This window comes from Anser anser, assembly GCF_964211835.1.
Source record: "Anser anser genome assembly, chromosome: 18".
Taxonomy (NCBI): domain Eukaryota; kingdom Metazoa; phylum Chordata; class Aves; order Anseriformes; family Anatidae; genus Anser; species Anser anser.
In genome coordinates, this window is record NC_139739.1 from 47,298 (window position 1) to 69,099 (window position 21,802).

Genomic DNA, 21,802 nt, shown 5'->3' on the forward strand with positions numbered 1-21,802 from the left:
TTACAGTTAAGATCGTTTTTAATCGAAAACACCTCAGCAGCAGTGTTACCACTGCAAACATAGCGCTGCACAAAAATTCAACTCAAGATAAAGGAAAGGGCGAGCTAAAAGGACAAATGACGTGACCGAAGGCATCTTCAACAACCATCTGGTAGATGGTTGTCCACAGCCCTTGGACTCCATGGTTGTCTTCCCTGCCAAGTGAATCCTGGAAGAACAAGAAAAGATACACAACATGTCCACAAAAACTTTTGGGGAGGCTACTGAAAAGAAAAACAAAAAAATAGAAACAGCATGCAGCTAGTACGTCAGTTTTGTTAACAGAGTAACATTAACATACTAGAAATTTCCACATTCTATGTAGCCCCAAGGTGGTGCTGGGTACATCCACTGATATTAATGGGGTAGCACGATGTAAGAGATAGTTAATAGACAAGGTACACCTGAGGTGCACAGATTGCATATTCCATGCGACAAAAAAGGCACAGCTTGGCACCCAGTTTGGATCAGCTTGTGTATGAGTCTGCTGATACGTGAGTATATACAGCAAGCAGACAAGTCTTTTACTCCACAGACTCAGTTTCATTTATGTATATACATACATATACATATGTGTATGTATCTCTCTCTCTCTACATATATATATATATATAAACAAACAAACGTTGGGAACTTCATAACCACTTGAATAACAATCATTAGCTATGCCTATGCTGAAAGCCAGGACTATGCCTAAGTGATTAAGTAAACACAGAGTCTTATCTGTGAAATGCTGAAAATGCCCCATAACCACTGGGGGGCTTATGCACGGTGTACATAATTTTTACGCAAACATGCATCTTAATACACAAAGAGGAGGGGCGAGGCGGACAAAGGTTTTAGGGACGCGTCAAGACCAGAACAGCCACTGGGCAATCGCTCAGATGTGCAAAGCTCAGCTAAAACCTGCACAAATCCACCAAAAGAAGGAGGCTACCTACTTGTCTGCTTAAAATAACCTCTACAAAGAACGTATTACAAAATCAAAAACGAAACTATCATCCAGCAAAGCAAACGTCTGGAATACAATGGGCTAAAACTGACAGCTGAGGTTTGATTCTTTAGCAATTTCAAAGGTCTTCAGATCCTACCTGACTTCTCGTGCATGGTGGCGTTGCAGCACAGAAATGAGGGGAGCGGGAAGATCGCAACAGGCCAAACGCGGTGCTGAGCTCCTACAGGAGCTGGTGGGATAGCACTGACAAGAGTGAGACAGGCTGTCAGCCTTCTGCACGAGCTGAAGAAGAGGAGCGCCAGTGTCCGAAGAAGCTGTTTCTTCTCATACTTCATTTAATACACACCGTCTTTAAATCCAGGACGTCTTCTTAGGGAAGAGATAAAGAAGTAGAGTTAGCGGCTCCAAGGACACTTCAGGATCTTAGTTCTTTCTATAGTTAGCTGCTATCCACAAAACCAAACCAGTTAAAATAGAGAGTTACATTAAAAATTCTTGATAATAACAAAAGTATGGGATTTAAAAAAAAAAGACATGCACGGAAAAGAGGTTAAAGTATCTCATTCGTTTCTCAATTCCGCCACAAACTCCACGCTCAGCTCCTCTTAACTCACTCACCCCACTTACCCATCCAAACACAGGGCGGACGCAGCAGTTCTCATCATTCTTGGTAAAAAGACAACATTTTCATGTTTGCTGTCAAATATCATCTCTTTCCAGCACAATTTCCTGCAAGCTATGCTAACTCCTCCAGGCTTTTTAATATATGCTAGAAACTTCACTGTTTTATCTTAATGACCATCTCGGTGGAAGTCGCCGAGCTGCTATCTTTGATTCTGCTGTCTTCACAAATACAAATAAAACAGTACTTCAGCAACAATCTATGACAAACTAGGCAATACATGCATCTACCTCTCACATAAGAAAGGAAAGAATTTGTAGACAACATCCAGAAAGTATTACCTTGTTAGATATCAGAGTGGTGGGGCAGAATGAAAATGCTACACAAGACTGTACTTACACTCCTGGGATTGCACAGGTTTGCTGGAATACAAAAACAATAAAGTAAGGTCACTATGCGGAACAAGTTCACTCACTCCATTATTACTGTGAATGACAAGAATATTTCAGTAAGCGTTCTTTTAAACCCATGGAAATTTTCAGATTTATGTCAATTTGGCTTCATGAAAACTGAAACTTGCAGTGCAAAGATCATTTATAAAAGCTGTAGCAGGTGAGCTTTTTAGGCACGGATTTTGTCACCTTTTTGGGTAATGTTCGTCTCTCTCCCTCATTACCCCCCTTCCCTCCCCTCCCCCCCCCCAAAAAAAAAAACAAGAAAAAAGATTAAAGACCACAAACTGGGACTTCTCAGAGGTATGACTCCATTTTTCACCTTATACACACAGTTTCTTCGCTATGCTAAACTTTCACAATGACTGTATAATAGAGTCTTACTAATATTGTTTCTGTCTGTGAGTTTGATACTACTTCCCCAGGTTGGATGAAACAAGCATTTTTCATTGTGACGGACATCAAAACAAATAATGTCTCTCGTCAGCTATGGAGTCCTGCTGGCAGTATCACCAGCTCACACAGAATCCCATCTAGTTTTTGGGGTCCACCCCATCTATCCTCAGCAGTGGGAAGTTCTTCCAGAAGCAGACAGACTGTTATTCGTTCCTCAATGGAGCTGAGGCTCCGTAAGGCTTTGCTTTTTTCTTCCCTCACTCCCTCTTCTATTTCCAAGCTTTAACTTAAAAGCTAAGCTTGTGGGGCTGGGGGGAATCCCCAAATCAAATCCCAGCCCCAACATCCCATAGTCCCCTACTCTCAGGCCCAGCAATCTACAAATGCACACAATGCTACAGACTGTGGTGGGCAGGTCCTTCAGGGCAGGGATGTCGTCATCTTTTCAGGTGACGTTCAGCTCCCTGAAAGGGCTGAAATACCACATCCACACTCACTTCCCCTACTTGATTCGCACAGGTGTAGTCAGAGGAACAGGGCCACACCAGCACTCCCTGCTCACAAAGCTCACTGCCTACCTCCAGGTTTGCATCGTTTCCTTGTATTACTGTTAATTCTGACACATTTCTGCTATAAAAGCATATCTCAGTGGCATTAAACAACCAAACGCGTGGACTGTGCTGTCTGCAGTATTTTATCCCACACACTCCAATTACTTAGTCAGCTGTTGAGCCCGTGCCTCGAGCAAGCATTTTGCTGGGTAACCATCTCCTAGTCTTGAGGGGACACGTGAGAATAATTTTTTCTTGGATAGTATTTACTTCAAATACTCCTGCCAGGCCAGTTTAAGGAATCCACAAATTCCACGGGAGAGAGGCTTGCCTAAATTGATTCTGTCTTTCTGATAATTTGCTCAATGGAGCATTTCTCCCTTCGGTATTTCTGGGGTAATGACAACGACTTGGATTTCAGAGAAGCAAGGTTTGAAAGGATAGGTAGTATCTTGAAATAGATCAGATTTCAGGAGTACAATCTCAATACATTCCAAAACCTAAATTCCACAATGCTGCTTCTGCAATCTGAGGGACAAACTCTTCTGCCACAGATGGGCAGGGATATCAGACCAGCGCATAGGAACACTTCAGGAGTCAGCAGAAGTGGTAACGAGAGCTGCATCACTCTGTGATAGATACCTGTGCCCGAACAAGCTTTCCTTCCGCTCACAGAGGAAAAGAGCTGGCGTCCTACAAAACGTCTCGCGTCTACCACTTTGGAGTGTTCTCAGTCAGCTTGTCTGTACTTCAACTTCCCTTTGAAGGAAGTAGCAAAGTACATAAAAACCTCCTTCCGGTAGCTCGGCACTGACCTGCAAGCCAGCACCAGGAGAAGGGCTGTGTCACACTTCAGCCAGGAGAAGAGAAGGCTCTGGGGAGACCTCATTACTACCTTTAAACACGTATAGTGGACTTACAAAAGAGACAGGCAAGGACTTGTTACCAGGGCCTGTAGCGACAAGGCAAGACAAGTTTTACACTGAAGGAAGATAGATTTAGATTGAACAAAAGGAAGAAGTTCTTCTCAATGAGGGTAGTAAGACACTGAAACAGGCTGCCCAGAGAAGTTGTAGAGGCCTCATTACTGGAGGTACTCAAAGCTGGGCTGGATGGGGCTTTGAGCAACCTGACCTAGTGCAAGACGCCACTGATCGAGGCAGGGGGGATGGACTAGATTATCTTAAAGCGTCCCTTCCAACCCAAACCACTCTACGATTACGTGAAAGGAATTGCCTCCCAAGTCATTCTTGACTGACTACAATTAGCATTCTGGAAAGCCCTGCAAGCACTTGTTCATTATTTCTAGGGTAATTCTTAAAGCTGAAGCAGACCAAAGTTTTGTCAACAAAAGCCTTTCGGGAGACTACTGAAAGGAAAACCAAGCCAAACCAAAAAAACAGAAACAGCAAGTGGCTATTACATCAGTTTTGTTAACAAAGTAACATTAACGTACTAGGAATTTCCACGTTCTTTACCCTCCACCTTTAAAAAGTCACCCAATTCTGTCAGTGTTCACCATTAGCATTCTTTAAAACTTTCACATGGACATCTGAGAAAAACATTTCAAGTCCCTGTCATCGAGGGAGAAGAGGAAAAAAAATAGGGATGAGGGGGGAAGAAGCACAGCCATTCCTTTCCTCGGTAAGGTGAGCAAAAAGCTCAGGCGCTCAGCAAGAACATTCTTTGAAAGATAAAACAGAAGAAACTGCAGGTTATTTAACCTCAGCTTGTCCTGGTTTCAGCTAATATAGAGTTAATTTTCCTCCTAGTAGCTGGTAGGGTGCTATGTTTTGGATTAGGCTGAGAAAAGTGTTGATAACATGCTGATGTTTTAATTGTTGCAGAGCAGTGTTTACACCAGGCCAAGGACTTTCCAGCTTCTCTTTCTGTCCTGCCAGTGGGCAGGCTGGGGGTGCAGCAGGAGCTGGGAGGGGATAGACCCAGGGCAGCTGACCCAAACTGGCCAAAGGGGTATTCCATACCATCTGGCGTCATGCTAAACAATATATAGGGGTGGCTAGCAGGACTGGGGGGACCAGCTGCTTGCGGACAGGCTGGGCATCGGTCAGCAGGTGGTGAGCAATTGCATTGCGCATCACTTGTTTGTGCACATTATTATTAGTAGCACTATTATCATTATTATTATTATTTTCCTGTTTTTATAAGCTGTCTTTATCTCAACCCACAGGCTTCACTTTCCCATTTCTCTCCCCCATCCCAGAGAGGGAGAGGGGAGGACAAGCCAACGGCTATGTGGTGCTTAGCTGCCAGCTACGTTAAACCACAACATGGCTATAGAGTCACATGTATTTGTGCCTGCTCATTTATTCATCTGCCAGTTTTTTTTGCTACAGACCGTAGAAACTGCAAGGTTACCACCTTCTGTAACCGACGGGATCTTCAGTAGGAATAGCTGTCTAAAAGAGCCAACAAAATCCCCTTCATCGACAGCCATTTGAACTTTCGTCGTCTAAAAATAGTCCTACAAACATTCCCCGGGATGCTCAACTTCAGCATCTTTCCATTCAACTTGAGGCAGAACAAGCCCTTACCCTGAACATCTTCATCTGGCTCTCCTCTGCTAGCAGAGTAGTACTCTGATACTGACCAGTACGTGCTGCAGCCTACTCGCTTACGTGTATTTACTGCAATCTGGTTCGATATGCTCACAGAGAAACCAATGAAAAATCCGCCCTTTCTTTCAGAAAAAAAATAATAATAAAATAACTACGACACGGTAAGGAAAAAAAGCTGAACATGCGGTCCTTTACCAACGGGCAGATCCAACATCAGCACAAGGAGTTTTTGGTCATGTGAGCAATCACCTAAACCAGCCATCAGGACAAGCCAAACGCACGCACATGAGACCCCATTTAAAAAACATGTAAAGTTCCTTTATAGCTTATGGAAGTAACAACCTACATCTTAGATGCAGTTAGACTGCATCGGTTTAGGGACTGCCTCCTTCCAAAAAAAAAAAATCCTCCAATCTGTTCATCCGTTCGCAGTTATGCAAATTCAATCAGGCCTTTGAGCCTGAGGTGCAGGAAAATTACTAGAGCACACCTGGATTTCACCCGGAGGTCGCTGCGACTTACCCGGACAGCTGGGACAGACGGGCTGCTCTTTCTCCTGGGAAACCTGCGACTGCAGCACGCCAGCTGCAGCTTTCCTCCCTTCAGCTGCCGCGCCACCTTCGCTCGGCGACAAACCCCGCGGGGGTCCCAGCGGCGGGGAGCTGCTTCTGCCCTGGTGAGCCGCAGGGAAAGGAGAGAGCCGGCCGTCAGCGCGCGGGGGGAGGAAAACCTCCGAGGCGCAGCCCGACGATCGAGCGCAGCGAGGACCCGCGCCCGGCCGCCGCAGCCCCCACCCCTCCCGGCCCGACGCTCCGGGGAAGCGCCCCCGAAGGCTCTCGCTCGCCTCACCGCCGGCAGCCGCGCTCGCAGCCAGCGGCAACCTGCGCCTCCCGGCGCGCACGGCCCGGCCCCGGCCCCGGCCCCGGCTCGGGGAAAGACCGGCCGCGCACCACAGAACTACAGCTCCCAGCATGCCGCGGGACGGAGCAGTCCATCCGACGCAGAGGGGAGTCGGCCAAGCGCACACAACCGCCCCCCCCCGCCGCACTCTCTGTGCCCGCCCGCCCCCCCCCCCCCCGCGCCGCTTCGCCCCCCTCTCCCCCAGCCCTCCGAAGCCCCGCGCAGTGCAGACCCCGCCGCACGCCCGGTCCGCTCCGCTCCGCTCCGGCGCGGCGCCGCCCCCGCCCCGCACAAGGGCCGTTTCCGCAGAAGCCGCCGACCGCGTGGCGCCCCAACCGCCCGCCGCCTCGTCCCCTCCCGGCCCGGCCCGGCCCGGGGAGGCACCGACCACCAACCTCGTTGCGGCACCGCGCCTCGGCGGCCCGGCCCGAGCTGAGCCCAGCGCGGCCCGGCCCGACAGCTTCCGCCCATAGCGCCGGCAAGCCCTGCACGGCACCTCCGCCCTGCGTTCCTCCGAGCCAATCACGGAGCGTTTCCGCCCTGAGTTAAGGCTAGCCGTGACGCCACTTCCGCCCTCACGGTCCAGCCAATCACGGCGCCGCTTCCCTGTGGGAAGGCGACCCTCAGGCTGCTCCTGTGCTGCCTTTTATTTATTTATTTATTTATTTTTTTTAAAGAAGGCGCGGGTGTTCTTGGTCCTCCCTCGTCAAGTATATCTGCGAGAAACGTCTCAAATAATTTTCTTGACACACGATCTTCTCTGAGGCTATTTTATTCGCGGTTGCAGTGGCGGGCGTCCTGCCGATCAGGAGCGCATTGCAGTAAGCACAGCATCAACTTTTATTCCCTATTCCCCGACGCCTGATCCCCTCCCCTGTGTCCTCATTGGCCGAGTACTGCAGGTTCACAAGCTGCTCGACGCTCCTCTATACCATGTATGTACAATTTTACTTCTTTTTCAACCCTTTAATTGCTCCCTTCTTATTTCCTTTTTTTTTTTTTTCCCCTTTCTTATGTTTCAGGAACCTGTGATCTTTGTTTTACCGTTCCCAGCCTGCTCAACCTGTTTTTCCTCAAGCTTCTGCCTTATTTCAGAACAGTGAGGCCGCCTACTGTCCGCTTACCCACGTAGCGTTTCTCCTCATTATGACTGCACAGCTACCTCGGAATACAGAAAATTAGTTCTCTACTGCAAAAACACAACTTAGTTTCTCACAGTTCCCTCCTCTCCTTTCCTTACTCCTACTGTTGTTTTTGCACCTCTTCACGTACCGCGCTCTTGAGTTTCTCCAACGTTAAGGCGCAATAGTCTTCTTCGGATGTCACGGGGGATGGTAGGCGTACAACGCCATTATTTTTACAATACCAACAAATAGTGGTTTGAGCCAATTCTGTTCAGGTAACCACGAAGTTAGTTTCTCCCAAATGTTTCTAAATGCCCAGGAACTGTCATCTTGAGCTACTCTATGTAGGATCTTTCCTCCCCACGCCCCCCCAGTATACTTTTTTCCCCCCAAATATCAGTCAAATCCGTCCCATTTGATCTACATCTATACAGCAACTAGCATTAATTACAGTGCACGCTCCTCCTTATGAGGTTATTAATGAATCGAATACTATTCGATTCTACAGTCCTATTTTTGCAAACTTATCAAACTTATTTTCTAGTTCTTCAGTTATAGCGGAGATATTTACAATCGCTTTTTCTAATTCACCCACCCCTAACCAAGGTAAAAACCACCTTGCAAAGCTGTGAAATACTAGAGAATTTTACTAGAGAATTGTCTGGAGTCCGCTTAATCCTGCGTGTGGTCTCAAGGGGCCTTTGGCTTTGTGGGTCTTCAATAATAGTTACGTTTGGAATTATTGCCTCCAGGGTGCAAGCTCCCTTCCATCCCAGGGGCAACACCTTCCTGGCTTTATTGCCACGTAGCCAGTACCACCTCTCGCCGTTTGGGACAGGCCATCCAGTTGCAGGATTCTCACGTTGCATCTGGCGTGCGCTATGTATATTGGCGTTCCTGTGGCTACCATATTTGGTGCAGTGTGGATTATTCCCTGCGTGGATAGTTCCACACCCAGGGTCAGTACTATCGCCCCCTGAGTTTCTATCAATGTTGTTTAAAAGGCACCTTTGATAACGCGGTATATTGTAGCCAGGATTACGCGCAGGGAGTGTGAGAAACACTCCGTAGCCAGTAGCTTAGGCTCAGGCGAGGGTCTCAGTGAAGCAGTAATTTATTCGCGATCGCAATGGCACGCGTCCCACAAGCAGGAGCGCGCCTACTAGTCACACAGTACGGTTTATGTACTTTCTTTCTCGACGACCGGGACCCTCCCCTGTTTCCCCATTGACTGGGTATTCCGGGTTCACAACCTATCTGACGCTTCACAGACACTACGTGGCCTTCAGTTGCCGGCCTGTTCAATTTCAAATCTCTTTTGACTTTTTTACTGTTTGAAGTGGTAATGTTTCTTCACTGATCTGACTTGACGCCGTGATTTTCATCTAGCTGCTCTGAGGAGTCCGGTTGTCTGCATTTTACAAGGTTGTCCGTTAAGCTTTCTTATCACTGCGAGCCTCAACACTGCATTCCTTCCCTCTAAACAACGTAACTCTGCAAAAACAACATTTTTATTCCCACAATTCCCCCCTTTTCTTCTTTATAAATTGTTGATTTTTGCAAAACTTTTCTCTGCGGTGTAATTTGGTAGATCTCTTCCTCTTCTTCACCTTCTTTGCTTTCCATCCCCTCTAATATCATCACCTTACGGGAGTAAGGTGGTGGCTCCACGGTCATTTCTTTCGATAGTGCAGTTTCAGTGAACCGCTGTACTAGTCCTTTTACACAGGGGATAATGCAACAACCAAGGGTCGTCAAAACTCCTGCTACTACGATCAAGGATGCAGATAAGCACGCCAGAATCCTTTTCCATTTACCAAACCAACACTCCGAGCATGCCGCGAAGCAACAACCGGTTCCTAATTACTCTGCCAATTCACTGGCACAAGCTGTCAGCCCTTGCAACGCTCCACTTACAGCGCCACCCTCCAAGCCACTAGCGCTGGGCATTAAGGTGCACCAAACGAACGCTCATCCTTCCCCCCACACACACACCCCATCCCGCGCCCACCACCCCCACCTCACGGCCGCTGCTCCACCGCTCGTCCTCGCCCTCCCGGGGCTCAACCCGCCGCTCTCGCCCACTCTCGGGCGCTCCGGTCGCAGCCGCGACCCCCGAGCGCCCCGCCGCCGCGTCGCCGGGGCCTCCCAGAGGCCCGGTCGGGCCCCCGCGCGCCCGATTCGCTCGGCCCCGCGCGTAATTTGCATGCCCCGCCCCCGGCACCGCCTCTCCCTCCCCGCGGCTCGCCGGCCGCCTGCCCCGCCCACCGAGCCCCTGCGCCCGACCTCCGCTCCGCGCTGATTGGCGCAGCTCGGCCTCCTCTGAGCGTTCGCCCCGCCCCTTCGCCCGCCCTCCCTCCCCTCCCCTCCGGCGTGATTTGCATGCCCCGCCCATCTCCCCGGAGCCGCGCCGCCGCCTCATTGGCCGGGGCCCCGAGCCGCCCGCCCCGGCGGCACCGAGCAGCGCCGCGGGATCTGCGCGCGGCCGGCCGGGCCGGGCCGGGCCGGGGGGCTCTCGCCGGCAAGGAAGGCCCGGCAGAAGGCTGCCGCCGGCGGGGGTCCTCCGACCCTCCGTTCAGCGCCTGCGGACGCCTCCGGAGCGAGGCACGGGGCCGCGGGGCTCGGCCCGGCGCGGCGACCGGGGGAGCGGAGCCGCCGCACGAGGAGGGGCTGCGAGCGCTGAGCGCGCTCGAGCCGGAGGGGAGACGCTTTGTCTGCTCCGGGAGCCGGCGCGACCGGGACGGCGACCCGAGCTGGCCGCGAAGGGGTGTCCGGAACCGGGAAGGACGGCCGGGGGGGCGGCTGCTGCTCAGGAACCGGCCGGGCAACCGGACACGCGTGCGGCGAGGAATTGCGGCGTGCGGCGGTAGCTTTGCGTGTGCGTACACGTTGGTGTCGTTACTTTCTCTTAATTTGCGGTCCTATTAACCTGTCTTTATCTCAACCCGCACGCTTTACCCACCCCACCCCACCCCCTATTCTCTCGCCTTTCCCGGAGGGGGGGGACTGAGGCAGCGAGGAAACGGCTGCGCGGCGCTGAGCTGAGCTGTGCGGCAGGTTGAAGCTCGGCAGCCGGAGAGGCTCCCGCTGCCCCGGCATCGCGGCCAGACCCCGTCGCCTTCCCCTCCCCCGACAGCTGAAGCTGTTATGTGTTATGTAGCCCCGCTACATAACCTGCTCCCGTAAAGCTGGCACGCGCCCTGTGCTCGGGGTGCGCCCTACTCCGTGCCCGGGGCGGCACCGACCACCAACTTCGTTGCGGCAGCGCGCCTCGGCGCCCCGACCCGGCCGCTGCCGCCCACAGTGCCGGCAAGCCCTGCACGGCACCTCCGCCCTGGGTTCCTCCGAGCCAATCACGGAGCGTTTCCGCCCTGAGGGAAGGCTAGCCGTGACGCCACTTCCCCCCTGGGTTCCCAGCCAATCATGGAGCGCTTCTGCCCTCACTGACGGCTCGCTCGGACACCGCATCCGCCCTCACGGTCCAGCCAATCACGGAGCCGTTTTGGCCCTCCGTGAGGGCACGCCCTGACGTCACTTCCGCCCCCGGTTCCCTCCCACGTAATGGGTCTCAAGGCAGTTTGTTCCCTTAAAGCGCGGCTGTGCTTCAGAACGATTGCATTTCTTGAAATCTATAGGAAGCAGTCCGTGAAATACGATCTCGGAACCTCGCCTTTTAAGCATCAGAGGCAAACGTGCTATTTGTATATGCTCCTTAGAAGCTAAACTGTCAGTCTGCAATTGTTTTACCTTTACTGCAACTCAGGACCGCACTCGGAGCACGGACTCAATGCCGTGTGTGCTGTATCCAGCTAGCTGTCAGGCACACACTGCTCCGCGGAGAAGTCAAATTTCCTCTGAAATTGCTTACCCAAACCAGTATGAGACGCAATAGGAAACTACGGAGGAAGCAACCTCTCCTCTGCACTCAGAGTCCGTCCTGCCGTCAGCTACAGCATGGGACAGAAACCGTATTATTCAGATGCGGAGGTATCAAAGATGATCCTCTGAAGTCGCATTGGAGAACTTGAGGCTGGGGGCTGGCAGGAAGAAAAGTAACTAACAAGACAAGCCATCCTAAGTCTGTAAAAAAAAAAAATAGAAAAAAGGAAAAAATAGAAAAAGGTCGGGGGGTGGGGGTGGGAAGCCAGTAAGAATCAGCCTGATAAAAGGTTTACAAATGAGATGAAGAAGAGGAGAAGGGGAGAGATTGTCTATGCAAGGCAAGAGACCCAGGAGGCAAAGGCTGAAGTCTAGGAAGGCAGACTAGAATGTGACGAGGAAACATACTGGCTTTCTATGAAGAACAGAGCTAGCAGCAAGGAAGTAATAATGGCAGACGAGGGAGACTAGTGCCTTTTCCTTTCACGTGAACATACTCCCTTCACTAGAGCATACTCCCCTTCAGTATGAAACGAGGACCAACGCTCACAAAATTCAGTTATAAAATAGGAAGCTGCCCTTTGGCAGTCTCTTTCTAAGTGCCCAGACCCATCACTTGCTCCTCAAACACTTGCTCATATGTTAGAGAAATGCTCAATCCGTCTTGCTAAAAATACTAGCAGTGAGAGCCTAGACTCATCGCTCCACAAGTGAGTGAAAGCAATCATTCTGCCTCGGTGCAAACATGCAGTATCAGTATGGGACAGACCACTCACAGCCTAGAGCTTCTACTTTCTGTGCTTATTTTTTTTAGCATATATTCTTAACAGTTGCGATTTGTTATTAACAATCTATATTAAACATTTGATGTTTAATGGTAGCCTGCAACTCAGCTGCGTTCGGCATGGACAGGAAAGTGCTCATTGGTAGGAACCTCATAAATTGCAAGTTAAGCAGGGAACCTACGTTATAAGACACGTGCAGAAACCGCAGCACCTGAATGTAAGCTAACTCCTTCTCTACGCTGGGTATCAAAAACCAACCCTGCATAACTCTCGACATTGCAGAAGCAAGTCCCAAGAATGTGCCCGTAGAGAAAAAAAATTGGGATGGCAACAGAATTCATTTCAGAAGAGTCTTTTGAGGCAAGACTTCTTGCAGCCTTCCAGTAACTCACCAACAGAAATACGCTTTTGTTATCAAAGATCTCTCTGCATTACAGTTTGTGACGTGCCAGTTTCACACATTTTCTAACCCAAGACCAGCTTCTCGATGCACCACTCGAACACAAAAGAACAGATTTAGTCTATGCTGCCTGAACTGTACTTTCCTCGGTCAGAAGGTAATATGGTTCGTTCTGGAAAGCATCATTTTTAAGTAACAACCTTCCCCACAGGGGCCAAACATTACGTTAACCAGCCCAGGAGATACTCATGCTATTTCATACATGACGATAACAGGGCAGATACTTGCTATATTCAATTTCTAAAGCGAGCCTCCTTTGGCAAAAGAAAACGCTATTTATTTATTTATTTAGATTTTTATTTTTTTTTAAACAATGCCGTGGGTTGCTGTTTTCAAAGGCCTCTCTGTCTTCTCTGATGAAGACATCTCTCATGTAATTATGGAAGCTGCAGCTGTTTCCACTGACAAGCTCTCAAAGTCCTGGGCTCACTAACCTGTGACAGCCATAATATCCAATTGCAGGTGACAGAATATTCTAGTTCTGCTCATTTCCTTTGAGGCCCAGAAAAGCTCATGACAACAGGAGTACCATGAAAGGACCCATAATATTACCTTTATTTTCAGCTTCTTCTAAGTCCTTCTCGTTTGCCAAGAGAATTTCTTCTCTGTGATCAGGTAATAAGTCAGCAAGACGATAAATAATCTCCGCTCTCCGAAAGAGAAAAGCTTCTGAACTGCATCCTTATATGAAGTCCATGGTGTTTGACATCTGGCTCACTTCAGCTCATTTCTGCTGACACATCTTCTCACTGTCTTGACTCCCTGAATGCTTGGAGCCAGCTGATTTTTTCCAGGACCCATTTGTGTTATAAACCTGTATTTTAAGACTTGCCACGTGTTCCCAACCTTAAAGAGTGAGCACATACTGTTCTCTCACCTGCTCAGGCTGCAGAGCTGCCAGGGTCCTGCCACCAGCTCGAGACCTTTCACCCTGCTGCTCTGCTGGAGGGCCTGCCAAAACAAACAAACAAACAAACAAACAAAACACAACCACAAGACATGCAGACAAAGGTTACAGCCCATGTGGGAGGAAAGGAACGCTAACCTTTCATCTTCCAACTCCTTACTCAAAGCAGGAAAACAGGTACGGTCCTAATAGACATATCAAAGAAATTCACTGTATGCCAGAACAGGAAAATCTGTATCAGATACCAAAATGCTGCCACGGTCCCCGAGCACAGCCCTTTTCAAGGTGTCACGGAGATTCAGCAAGATCATCCAGGTCATAGGGGACAAACAAGCTTGTATCAAAGCTGCACACAGCTTGTATCAAAAAGACTTGACAAAGAGCAAAAGAATAGAAGGACGGCTAAATCTCAGGGCGTAGGAGAAAACTGAAAACAGGGAGGCATCCTTTGAAAAAGTTTAGTTAGACAACTAACGAAAAGAGAAAAGATTGCAAAACAACACGGGAATGTACAAACAGCACTGGAAGCCAAAAGCGGCCTGAGTAACAGCTTGCAGAATAGCTGCTCTCTCCACGCCTCTCCCTGTGCACACTGAAGGGTTCTTACAGAAGAAAGGTTTTCTTCGTGGCATGGATATCAAAGAACCTGTCTCAAACTGAAACGATACAGAACAAGTTTTGAAACAGAAGCAGAAGTAACAAGTCAAAAGGCTCACGCAGCATTGCACTAAGGAGTTCTCAAGTAGCTCACGGATAAGCTACGTTTTCATTTTTAACTCTCTTGAAATTGTCTGTAGGACAGATGACTTGAAATGTGACTAATAGGCCCGGACTTCTATTTCAGAAGCGTCCTACAGAAATTGCCAGAGCAGGAATTCCCACGTTAAGGAAAATAACAGGAGTTAAGAAAAGAACTAGCGGACACTTGATTAAGAAGACTTAATTAAGGAGTGTTAAAACAGCTTTTTAAAGCGAGGTCATACTTTATAAAGTAGAGCGTATTTTCGTGTTCTTTGAAAAAGAGTGACACACGCGAGGAGATAAGAGTTCATTTTAAAAAGTTACCTGAATATTTAAAGTGTGTTTTGGAAGACAGAAGACAAAAGAAAGAATGGGAGTAACCACGTTCCATGGTAGAGGAAGGGTCGCAGTAAGATTTCACCTTTACTTTTGCTGTTCACCATATTTGTAATTGTCTGAGACGTGGGGTTACAAGATGAAAAGCTTTATAGCTGATACAAATTTATTGCAGTAGGACAAAGTGAAAAGCGCTGATATCGCACTTTTTCCCAGAAAGGAACTTCTCGGAAAAGGAGCTAAGTTTCCTGGTGGACGCCAACTTGAACACGAAACAGCAATGTGCCTTTGCTGCAAAAGCAGCTGAGGGTATCCTGGGTGGCATTAGGCAAAGTATTGCCAGCAGGTCAAGAAAGGCGATCCTCCCCCTCTGCTCAGGAACGGTGAGGCCGCACCTGGAGTGCTGGGCCTGGGCCTCCCAGTACAAGAGAGACCTGGACACACTGCAAAGAGTCCAACGGAGGGCCACGAGGACGGTAAGGGACTGAAGCACCTTTCCTATGAGGACAGGCTGGGAGAGCTGGGACCGTTCGGCCTGGAGAAGAGGAGGCTTGGAGGGGATCTCATCGATGTCTGTAAATACACGAAGGGAGGGTGGAAGGAAGACAAAGCCAGACTTTTCTAACTGGTACCCAAGGAACAAAAAAGGAGGCAACAGACACAGGCCGAAACATAGGATGTTCCCCTCCTGTGGTTTCCTGAACATCAGTAAATACTTTTTCGCTGTGAGGGTGACTGAGCACTAGCGTAGGCTGCCCAGGGAGGTCGTGGAGTCACAGTCTTTGTGAGGTTTCAAAACCTGTTTGGACGTGGTCCTGGAAAACCAGATCTGGGTGGCTGTGCTTGAGCAGGGGTGTTGGACTAGGTGACCTCTGTAGGTCCTTCCGACCTCAACCAGCCTGTGATTCCTTTGCAGCCGCTATGCAACCAAATAGCAAGTACAATTCAAAGCAGATAAACGTGAAGAAATGCAGAGGCAAAAGGGGAAATCGGGCCTTGGTACTGCACATAATCCTATGAAAACATCACCTCAATGCTCATCAGCGTCGAAGAGCAACTTACACGTTTAAGCTTTTGGAAAAGGCCTAGGAAAGGCAACAAGAAACATCACCAGTCTAATCAAAACTCAAAGTTAGCCTTGCTATCTCATAAACTGAGGGTTCATTTGCATCTTGGATGCTACACAGAATTTTATTTTTGCCTATCTTAAAAAGGTCACAGTAGAATAAAAACAGTTTCAGCCAAGAGAAACAGGGATCGCCAAACTTTTGGAACAGTTTCTGTAGAAAAGGACTAAGAAAAAACCTTTTTCATGTGACAAAGAGACGATGAGGGAAAAGACGATGTCTCATATCATAGAAGTTGAACAGAGATCGATCACCCATGTTCTCTTTCCATACAGAAGGCGGGGGCATCAAAAGCTAGCAGGAAGCAAACTTCAACGCTCCTCCTGCCCACAAACACACACAAAATAAAGGAAGCAGTTCTCCACATAGTGCTAGCTCCAGAGTTTACGCACAATACCTAGTTAAGGCTCGTGACTGCTGTGACCCACGGATGCTAAGTGTTTACATGGGTTCAAAGGATATGGCCGATTTTTACAAGAAACACATTAAGCGTTTTTATACTCAAAGGCATTGGCTTGTCTTAAAGTGCAAGTCACAAGTATCGCTCTATACTCGTTCCATTCTGCTAAGATCACTGATCTTTGGTCTGACTTTCTGCGGCCCTTGTTACATTGTCACAGCAACACAGAGGCAGGAAAACATTCCTACATACGGTAACAAAAGACCGAGTCATTAAAAGAACTTACGACAAAAACCCAAACTACACACTATCTTAGTTCAGCCGTACATTCTATATGCACGCTTTCACCCTGAAATCTTCAATAATAGATGATAACGTCTAAGACTAAAAGCAATACAAATTCTACCTAGTTCTTTGAATGCAAGTCTGATGCAGCAAGTCATCAGCTGGAAGGAACCTGAGCAGAGGATTCAAGATGTTCTATTCCAACGTTAAAAATTACCTTTCAAAAGCCGTTTGTCAAGCAGAGCGTAGTTTCCCATTTCTTGAACAGGCAGGCCTAGCCAAATTTCGACCCTAAACTTCCAGGAAATCTCTACAGCTCCCAATGTACATGTTGCTTCCGTACTCACCTGCAGGTTTTACCTCTGAAAAAAAAGTTCCAACTTTCTTCCCTTCCACAACATCTGTGATGACATGACCCGAGATCTTTGGGTGGGTTCCACTTGCAATCACTGCAGAGGTGCCTCCTTGGAGGGCCCGCAGAGCTGCTTTCACCTGCGATGAAGGATAGAGCCAGTTCCCGAAAATGCACTTGTTATTTGAATCCCCATGCTCAACACGAATTCTTGCTCCACTTTGATCGCTTACGTTTCCCACCTGGGATTTGGTTCCAAATGTCACAGATTGTTGGTCTCCTGGGTAGGATATGTCAGTGAGCTTTGCATCATCGGATCCTGGAGGGCTGTCAAAGAGTCCTGAAATGAATAATAAAAAACTGTTAATGTTACATATCTTCTGTTCCAAAGCTCACCAGGGAAAAAGAACTAAAGCCTTTGAGGCTAAAAACCTGTATTCCACTCTACAGGATTCAAAACTTCCACTGAACCCTCCTTTTGTGGAACTGAAAGGATGAAACACTAACATGCAGGCTCAAGATGCGTAACTTCACCGGAATTGTAGCTAGTGTGAGGAAACAGAATATCCACATGCTGAATAGTATCACGTAGGCTGGGAAGTACCCACACTTCAGTGAGGTTAGAGAGAAAACCGGAAAGAAGTTTCCAGCTTTTATACGGTTCAGAATCAGGGCTGACACACAAGAGTGCACAACTGAACAAAGGACAGTCCTCTTCACCTAAAATCTCAGATGATATTCCCGAATGCTGTGTTGTACACTGATAAACCGGGCAACTTAGAAATATGTATAAAGGCTAACTATTGAGTTCTGCAAAGAAAGGACACAAGACTATAGACGCACACTTATTCATTTTAAATAAATATTGTACTTTTATTTAACTATGTTCTGAGTTGAGCGATACTTCTGTTTACCTAACATGTAAACCCTAAACTCTACCGCCAAACTTCCCAGAAGTTCTATGCGAACAAACACGTCACAGATTAAAGCGCACAAGTGAAGAGTACCTGAACTCTTCCTTTACAGCTTGGGAAGGAAAGGACACTTCTTTCCATAAAGAAGATACCACAGCAAATGAATAAGCTGTGAGGAAATGGGAGCGGTGTTTTCGTTTGGTTTTTATTTTTATTTTTTTTAAGTTGTTTGGACTATCATTTTTGTTATTTTTTTTTCCTGAGGCAGTCATTTCAACTAGAATCAACCATGAAATCCATCTGAAACAGCTGGAAGAAACTGTGGTTATGAAAAGCCAACCTCCTTCCTTCTCGGGGCCTACAATATGGACCAAAGTCCAGAAGCCACCGAAGGAAACACGTCTGGAGATGATAAAAAGAGTACGTGATTTTGTTGATGTCCTGGTGTGAAACTGTACCTACCACCTTCCTCTTTCTAGAAAAGTACCTTCAGCATCAACAGGTGACAGACTTCACGGCAGCACAGCTCACAAGACTAGACCGCTACCAGCCACACGTCTGGGAGACAGAAAAGCTAGCAAGCTCCAGGTATCTGGAAAGCAATATCCAGGACATGTAAAGTACCCATAAATCACTGAAAGACAGAATCCACTGCCAGAAGGAGCAAACGATTGTAGAATAGCGTTCGGCTTATATGCAGGGAAAGACTATGTATTTAGAATCAGGAGTGTTACTCGTGACTATATACAATTCCGAGGAGCTAGCAGAAGTACCGTAGCGTCCACACAGGGCGTGCCTTCCAATCCTTTTACCGGCTTTGTTGCCCTCCTCTGTACGCTTTCAGGGATCTTAACGTTCTTTTTATATTGTAGAGCCCAGAATCGCACACAATATTGAAGGAGAGGCTTCGCCAACACTAAATACAGTGGGAGAATCACCTCTTTTGACCAGCTGGCTACGCTGTGTTTAATATATCCCAAAATGCTAGACGATAACCTGTGCTTCTGAATCCTTTAGCTATCTTCCCAGGGCCCTGAAATTTATTTTGATTGAACACAGACTTCTTGCTGCAACTTTGTTGGTACCCACGTGAAAGAGCAGGAGTAGGGAATAATCTGAAGTTTGAACTAAGCTCGTAAGCTCGCTAGCAATGTCCCTGATCCAAGCCCCAGGCTGGTAGAAAAGCTCTCGGTAAAGATGGTCTGGTCTGCAGATGGGAGCCTCTGTTCCCTTCAGAAGGCAGTCACCTGTGACTATAACCTGGCACTATTTCTTCACAACGCTGGCCTTGATCTCTCGATCACTCTGCAATTCCACGAAAGGAATTGCCTCCCAAGTCGTTCTTGACTGACCACAACTAGCGTTCCGGAAAGCCCTGCAAGCACTTGTTCATTATTTCTAGGATAATTCTTAAAGCTGAAGCGGGACAAAGTTTTGTCCACAAAGGCCTTCGGGGAGACTTCTGAAAGGAAAACCAGGCCAAACCAAAAAACTAGGAACAGCAAGCGGCGTGTACGTCGGTTTTGCTAACAGAGTAACACTAACGTACTAGAAATTTCCACGTTCTTTGCCCTCTACCTTGAAAGTGTCACCCAATTCTGTCAGTGTTCACCATCAGCTTCTTTTTTTTTTTTTTTTAAATTTTCACATGGACATCTGAGAAAAACATTTTGAGTCCCCGTCATCGAGGGAGAAGAGGAGAGGAAAAAAAAAGAAAAAGAGAGGGGGGTGGGGAAGAAGCACAGCCATTCCTTTCCTCAGTAATGTGAGCAAAAAGCTCAGGCGCTCGGCAACAACAGAATCATAGAATATCCTGAGTTGAAAGGGACCACCGAGGATCATCGAGTCAAACAACGTGCTTTGAAAGACAAAACGCAGAAGAACCTGCACGTTATTTAATCTCAGCGATGGAGTCACGTGTATTTGTACCCGCTCATTTCTTCACCTGCCAGTTTATTGTGCTACAGATGTTACAGAACACGCAAACTACAAGGTTACTACTACTTTTCGTAACCGATGCGATCTTTGGTAGGACTAGCTGTGTAAGAGAGCCACCAAAATCCCCTTCACGCCTGGATTTCACCCGGAGGTCGCTGCGACTTACCCGGACAGCTGGGACAGACGGGCTGCTCTTTCTCCTGGGAAACCTGCGACTGCAGCACGCCAGCTGCAGCTTTCCTCCCTTCAGCTGCTGCGCCACCTTCGCTCGGCGACAAACCCCGCGGGGGTCCCAGCGGCGGGGAGCTGCTTCTGCCCTGGTGAGCCGCAGGGAAAGGAGAGAACCGGCCGTCAGCGCGCGGGGGGAGGAAAACCTCCGAGGCGCAGCCCGACGATCGAGCGCAGCGAGGACCCGCGCCCGGCCGCCGCAGCCCCCACCCCTCCCGGCCCGACGCTCCGGGGAAGCGCCCCCGAAGGCTCTCGCTCGCCTCACCGCCGGCAGCCGCGCTCGCAGCCAGCGGCAACCTGCGCCTCCCGGCGCGCACGGCCCGGCCCCGGCCCCGGCCCCGGCTCGGGGAAAGACCGGCCGCGCACCACAGAACTACAGCTCCCAGCATGCCGCGGGACGGAGCAGTCCATCCGACGCAGAGGGGAGTCGGCCAAGCGCACACAACCGCCCCCCCCCGCCGCACTCTCTGTGCCCGCCCCCCCCCCCCCCCCCCCCCCCCCCCCCCCCGCGCCGCTTCGCCCCCCTCTCCCCCAGCCCTCCGAAGCCCCGCGCAGTGCAGACCCCGCCGCACGCCCGGTCCGCTCCGCTCCGCTCCGGCGCGGCGCCGCCCCCGCCCCGCACAAGGGCCGTTTCCGCAGAAGCCGCCGACCGCGTGGCGCCCCAACCGCCCGCCGCCTCGTCCCCTCCCGGCCCGGCCCGGCCCGGCCCGGGGAGGCACCGACCACCAACCTCGTTGCGGCACCGCGCCTCGGCGGCCCGGCCCGAGCTGAGCCCAGCGCGGCCCGGCCCGACAGCTTCCGCCCATAGCGCCGGCAAGCCCTGCACGGCACCTCCGCCCTGCGTTCCTCCGAGCCAATCACGGAGCGTTTCCGCCCTGAGTTAAGGCTAGCCGTGACGCCACTTCCGCCCTCACGGTCCAGCCAATCACGGCGCCGCTTCCCTGTGGGAAGGCGACCCTCAGGCTGCTCCTGTGCTGCCTTTTATTTATTTATTTATTTATTTTTTTTAAAGAAGGCGCGGGTGTTCTTGGTCCTCCCTCGTCAAGTATATCTGCGAGAAACGTCTCAAATAATTTTCTTGACACACGATCTTCTCTGAGGCTATTTTATTCGCGGTTGCAGTGGCGGGCGTCCTGCCGATCAGGAGCGCATTGCAGTAAGCACAGCATCAACTTTTATTCCCTATTCCCCGACGCCTGATCCCCTCCCCTGTGTCCTCATTGGCCGAGTACTGCAGGTTCACAAGCTGCTCGACGCTCCTCTATACCATGTATGTACAATTTTACTTCTTTTTCAACCCTTTAATTGCTCCCTTCTTACTTCCTTTTTTTTTTTCCCCTTTCTTATGTTTCAGGAACCTGTGATCTTTGTTTTACCGTTCCCATGCTGCTCAGCCTGTTTTTCCTCAAGCTTCTGCCTTATTTCAGAACAGTGAGGCCGCCTACTGTCCGCTTACCCACGTAGCGTTTCTCCTCATTATGACTGCACAACTACCTTGGAATACAGAAAATTAGTTCTCTACTGCAAAAACACAACTTAGTTTCTCACAGTTCCCTCCTCTCCTTTCCTTACTCCTACTGTTGTTTTTGCACCTCTTCACGTACCGCGCTCTTGAGTTTCTCCAACGTTAAGGCGCAATAGTCTTCTTCGGATGTCACGGGGGATGGTAGGCGTACAACGCCATTATTTTTACAATACCAACAAATAGTGGTTTGAGCCAATTCTGTTCAGGTAACCACGAAGTTAGTTTCTCCCAAATGTTTCTAAATGCCCAGGAACTGTCATCTTGAGCTACTCTATGTAGGATCTTTCCCCCCCACGCCCCCCCAGTA

At 49.3% G+C, this 21,802-nt stretch overlaps 1 protein-coding gene across 1 annotated transcript; it reads right to left on the bottom strand.

The window, feature by feature from the left end:
• On the bottom strand, positions 1-21,447 carry LOC310883736 (uncharacterized protein; the record flags this gene model as incomplete). The annotated part of the gene is made up of 11 exons (XM_083804550.1): positions 1-208; positions 1,131-1,363; positions 1,958-2,038; positions 6,117-6,267; positions 9,639-13,522; positions 13,620-13,693; positions 16,886-17,030; positions 17,124-17,230; positions 19,909-20,059; positions 20,701-20,845; positions 21,431-21,447. 7 exons carry the CDS (start codon positions 21,445-21,447, stop codon positions 13,457-13,459), a joined length of 705 nt encoding a protein of 234 aa, XP_083660676.1. The 3' UTR covers positions 1-208; positions 1,131-1,363; positions 1,958-2,038; positions 6,117-6,267; positions 9,639-13,456.
• Between the last annotated feature and the right edge of the window lie 355 nt (positions 21,448-21,802).